At 45.1% G+C, this 4,277-nt stretch overlaps 1 protein-coding gene across 1 annotated transcript; it reads right to left on the bottom strand.

The window, feature by feature from the left end:
- Positions 1-911: 911 nt before the first annotated feature.
- Positions 912-2,499, bottom strand: LOC119726061 (leucine-rich repeat-containing protein 31-like). Its single transcript, XM_038197678.1, has 2 exons — positions 1,441-2,499; positions 912-964 (listed from the first exon to the last, which is right to left on the bottom strand). The coding sequence occupies exons 1-2, from the start codon at positions 2,483-2,485 to the stop codon at positions 912-914; spliced, it is 1,098 nt and encodes a 365-aa protein (XP_038053606.1). The 5' UTR covers positions 2,486-2,499.
- Between the last annotated feature and the right edge of the window lie 1,778 nt (positions 2,500-4,277).

Genomic DNA, 4,277 nt, shown 5'->3' with positions numbered 1-4,277 from the left:
TTTTGTAAGGATGGAGTCCAGATTTCTGCGGAACCACCCAGAAGTTCACTGTCACGAAGGGTCAACCTGACAAAATCTCTCCGATTACTGAATGACTGTAAAATATCCGCCATACCCTTGCCCGTTAATGCTAAGAGCCTTTGAATGCTCAGCGATATGCCATTATTGCATGGCTGAACACGACACTCCTCAGCGGAACTATCGAGACAGTCAATGCGACAATCTATCATATGAAAGTGAATCCTCCTCAGCAAACTAGCCGGCCACGTTACTGTGCTACAACCAAAGTCCCATTTTCTTGAAATGTTAAGATAGGCCAAGTTCGGCATCTCCCCAACGGATGATGTTATACGTGGTAGATCTTGCTAATTTATGCCACATTTCGATAAATTGAGTGATCTCAGGTAAATCATCTTCTGCAAACAAGCCGCCCACGTCTCGGCGTTACCACCCAATCCCTCATTGTATGAAAGGCTAAGATTGACCAAGTTCGGCATCTCCCCAACCGATGATGCAATGTGTGATAGATCTTGTCCATTTATGTCGCATCCCAATAAATAGAGTGATTTCAGGTGATTCATCTTCTGAAAAGAAGCCCCCCGCGCTCCTGCGTGACCACCCGATCGTGTTGGCGTTACCACCTAATCCCTCATTCCAAAAAAGGCTAAGATGGGCTAAGTTGGGCATGTCCCCAACTGATGATGCAATATGTGATAGATCTTGTTCATTTATGTCGCATTCGGATAAATCGAGTGATTTAAGGTGTATCATCTTCTGCAAACTAGCCGCCCACGTTCCGTCGTTACAACCCAAGTTCGAATTCTCTGAAAGGTTAAGATCAGCCAGGTTTTGCATTTGACGTAATGACCAGCAAGGAGTTCAATGTCAGCGCTTTGCAGTGAGCAATCACTTTACTCTAACTTCTGAAGTTCCTTCAGGTTTTGCAAGAGTGGGATCCAGATACCTGCAGAACCAACCAGACCACAAATGCGATGAACAGTCAATCTGACTAAATCGCTCCGATTATTGAATGACTGCAGAACATCCGCCGTATCCTTGCCAGTAAGTGAGAAATTCCTGATGTTCAACGCTATGTCATTACCCAATGACTGTACACGCCACACCTCAGTGTAACTACTGAAATCACAATCAACGATATTCCGCATGCGACTTACTGATTCAGCGATATATTTCAAATCGCGACTGTAAATGCTACAGTGTGTTATGTCAGGCTTCTGTAAGTGAATCATCGACTGCAAACTAGCCGCCCACGTTCTGACATTACCGCCCAATCTGTTATTGTGTGAAAAGTCAAGATCGGCCAAGTTTGGCATCTCCCCGACCGATGATGCAATATGTAGCACATCTTGTTCATTTATACCACATTCGGATAAATCGAGTGATTTAAGGTGCATCATCTTCTGCAAACTAGCCGCCCACTTTCCGGCGTTACCACCCAAGTTCGAATCTCTGATAGGTTAAGATCGGCCAGGTTTTGCATTTGACTTAATGCGGCAGCAAGGTGCTCTACGTCAGTGCAATGCAGTGAGCAATCACTTAACTCTAACTCCTGAAGGTCCGTCAGGTTTTGCAAGAGTGGAATCCAAATACTTGCGGAACCACCCATACCGCGAACGCCATCAATGGTCAATCTGACTAAATCTCTCCGATTAGTGAATGACTGCAACACATCCGTCATATCCTTGATAGTAAGTGAGAACCTCTTGATGCTCAACTCTATGCCATTAACCCCTGACTGTACACGCCACACCTCAGAGTCACTACTGAAATCACAATCCACCAGATTCCGCATGCGACTAACAGATTCAGCGATATATTTCAAATCGCGACTGTTAATTCTAAAATTTTGCATGTCAAGCTTCTTTAAGTGAACCATCGACAGCAAACTAACCGCCCACGTTCCGGCGTTACCACCCAATTTCGAATTCTGTGAAAGGTTAAGATTGGCCACGTTTGGCATCTTCCCAACTGATGATGCAATATGTGGTATATCTTGCGCATTTATGTCGCACTGCAATAACTTGAGTGATTTCAGGTGAATCATCTTCTGCAAACAAGCCGCCCACGTTCCTGCGTGACCACCCAACCCCTCATTCCATGAAAGGTTAATATCTGCCAAGTTCGGCATCTTCCCAACTGATGATGCAATATGAGATAGATCTTGTTCATTTATGCCACATGAAGATAAATCGAGTGATTTAAGGTGCATCATCCTCTGCAAACTAGCCGCCCACGTTCCTGCTTTACCAACCAATCGCCAAGTTAAAAAAAGGCCAAGATTGGCCAAGTTCGGCATCTTCCCAACTGATGATGCAATTTGAGATAGATCTTGTTCATTTATGCCACATGAAGATAAATCGAGTGATTTAAGGTGCATCATCCTCTGCAAACTAGCCGCCCACATTCCTGTGTTACCACCCAATCCCCCATTATATGAAAGTTTAAGATCGGCCAAGTTCGGCATCTCCCCAACCGATGATGCGATATCTGGTATATCTTGTTCATTTATGCCACATGAAGATAAATCGAGTGATTTAAGGTGCATCATCCTCTGCAAACTAGCCGCCCACGTTCCTGCGTTACCACCCAATCCCTTATTATTTGAAAGTTTAAGATCGGCCAAGTTCGGCATCTCCCCAACCGATGATGCGATATGTGGTATATCTTGTTCATTTATGCCACATGAAGATAAACCGAGTGATTTAAGGTGTATCATCCTCTGCAAACTAGCCGCCCACATTCTTGCGTTACCACCCAAGTTCGAATTCTTTGAAAGGTCGAGATCGGCCAAGTTTGGTACTTCACCTAATGCTGGAAAAAGGTGTTCAATGTCAGCTTGTTGCAGTGAGCAATCAATAAACTCTAACTTCTGAAGCTTTGTCAGGTTTTGCAAGTGTGGGGTCCAGGTACTTGAGGGACCACCCAGACCGCAAATGCCATAAAGTGCCAATCTGACTACATCTCTACGATTACTGAATGGCTGCAGTACATCCGCCAAATCCTTGACAGTAAGTGAGAACCTCATGGTGCTCAACTTGATGCCATTACCTAATGACTGTACACGCCACTCCCCGGGGTAACTACTGAAAACACAATCCACCAGATTCCGCATGCGACTTACTGATTCGGCGATATACTTCAAATCGCGACTGTAAATGCTACAATTGTTCATGTCAAGCTTCTTTAAGTGAACCATCGACAGCAAAGTAGCCGCCCACGTTCCGGCGTTACCACTCAAGTTCGAATTCTGTGAAAGGTTAAGATTGGCCAGGTTTGGCATCTTCCCAACCGATGATGCAATATGTGGCATATCTTGTTCATTTATGCAACACTCTGATAAATCAAGTGATTCAAGGTGCATCAACCTCTGCAAACTAGCCGCCCATATTCCTGCGTTACCCCCCAAGATCGAATTCCTTGAGAGATTGAGATCGGCCAAGTTTGGTACCTGACCTAATGCTGCAGCAAAGTGTTCAATGTCAGCGCTGTCCAGTGAGTAATCACTTAACTCTAACTCCTGAGGTTCCATACGTCTTCGCCAGCGTCGAGTCCGGATACTTGCGGATCCACCCAGACCGAAAACGCCATCAATGGTCAATCTGACTAAATATCTTCGATCACCGAATGACTGCAATATATCCGCCATATCCTTGACAGTGAGTGAGAACGTCTTGATGCTCAACGCTATGCCATTACCCAATGACTGTACAAGCAATTCCCCATAGTCACTACTGAAATCACAATACTCCAGATTCCCCATGCGACTTACTGATTCAGCGATATATTTCAAATCTCCACTCCTGATGCAACACGCTTCCATGCCAAGCTTCTTCAGATGAATCATCGACTGCAAACTAGCCGCCCACGTCTTGGAGTTACCACCCAATCCCTCGTTATGTGAAAGGTTAAGATCGGCCAAGTTGGGCATCTCCCCAACCGATGAAGCGATATGTGGTATATCTTGTTCATTTATGTCACATGAAGATAAATCGAGTGATTTAAGGTGCATCATCCTCTGCAAACTAGCCGCCCACATTCCTGCGTTACCCCCCAAGTTCGAATTTTTTGAGAGATTGAGATCGGCCACGTTTGGTACCTGATGTAATGCTGCAGCAATGTGTTCAATGTCAGCGTTTTGCAGTGAGCAGTCACTAAACTCTAACTTCTGAAGTTTCGTCAGGTTTTGCAAGAGTGAGGCCAAGGTACTCAGACCGCAAGCGCCACCATCAAGGGTCAATGTGACTAAATCTCTCCGA

Source organism: Patiria miniata, unplaced genomic scaffold (genome assembly GCF_015706575.1).
Source record: "Patiria miniata isolate m_02_andy unplaced genomic scaffold, ASM1570657v1 HiC_scaffold_19, whole genome shotgun sequence".
Taxonomy (NCBI): Eukaryota; Metazoa; Echinodermata; class Asteroidea; order Valvatida; family Asterinidae; genus Patiria; species Patiria miniata.
The sequence above is the reverse complement of the archived record's forward strand: the minus strand, read 5'-3'. Positions and strand labels throughout refer to the sequence as shown.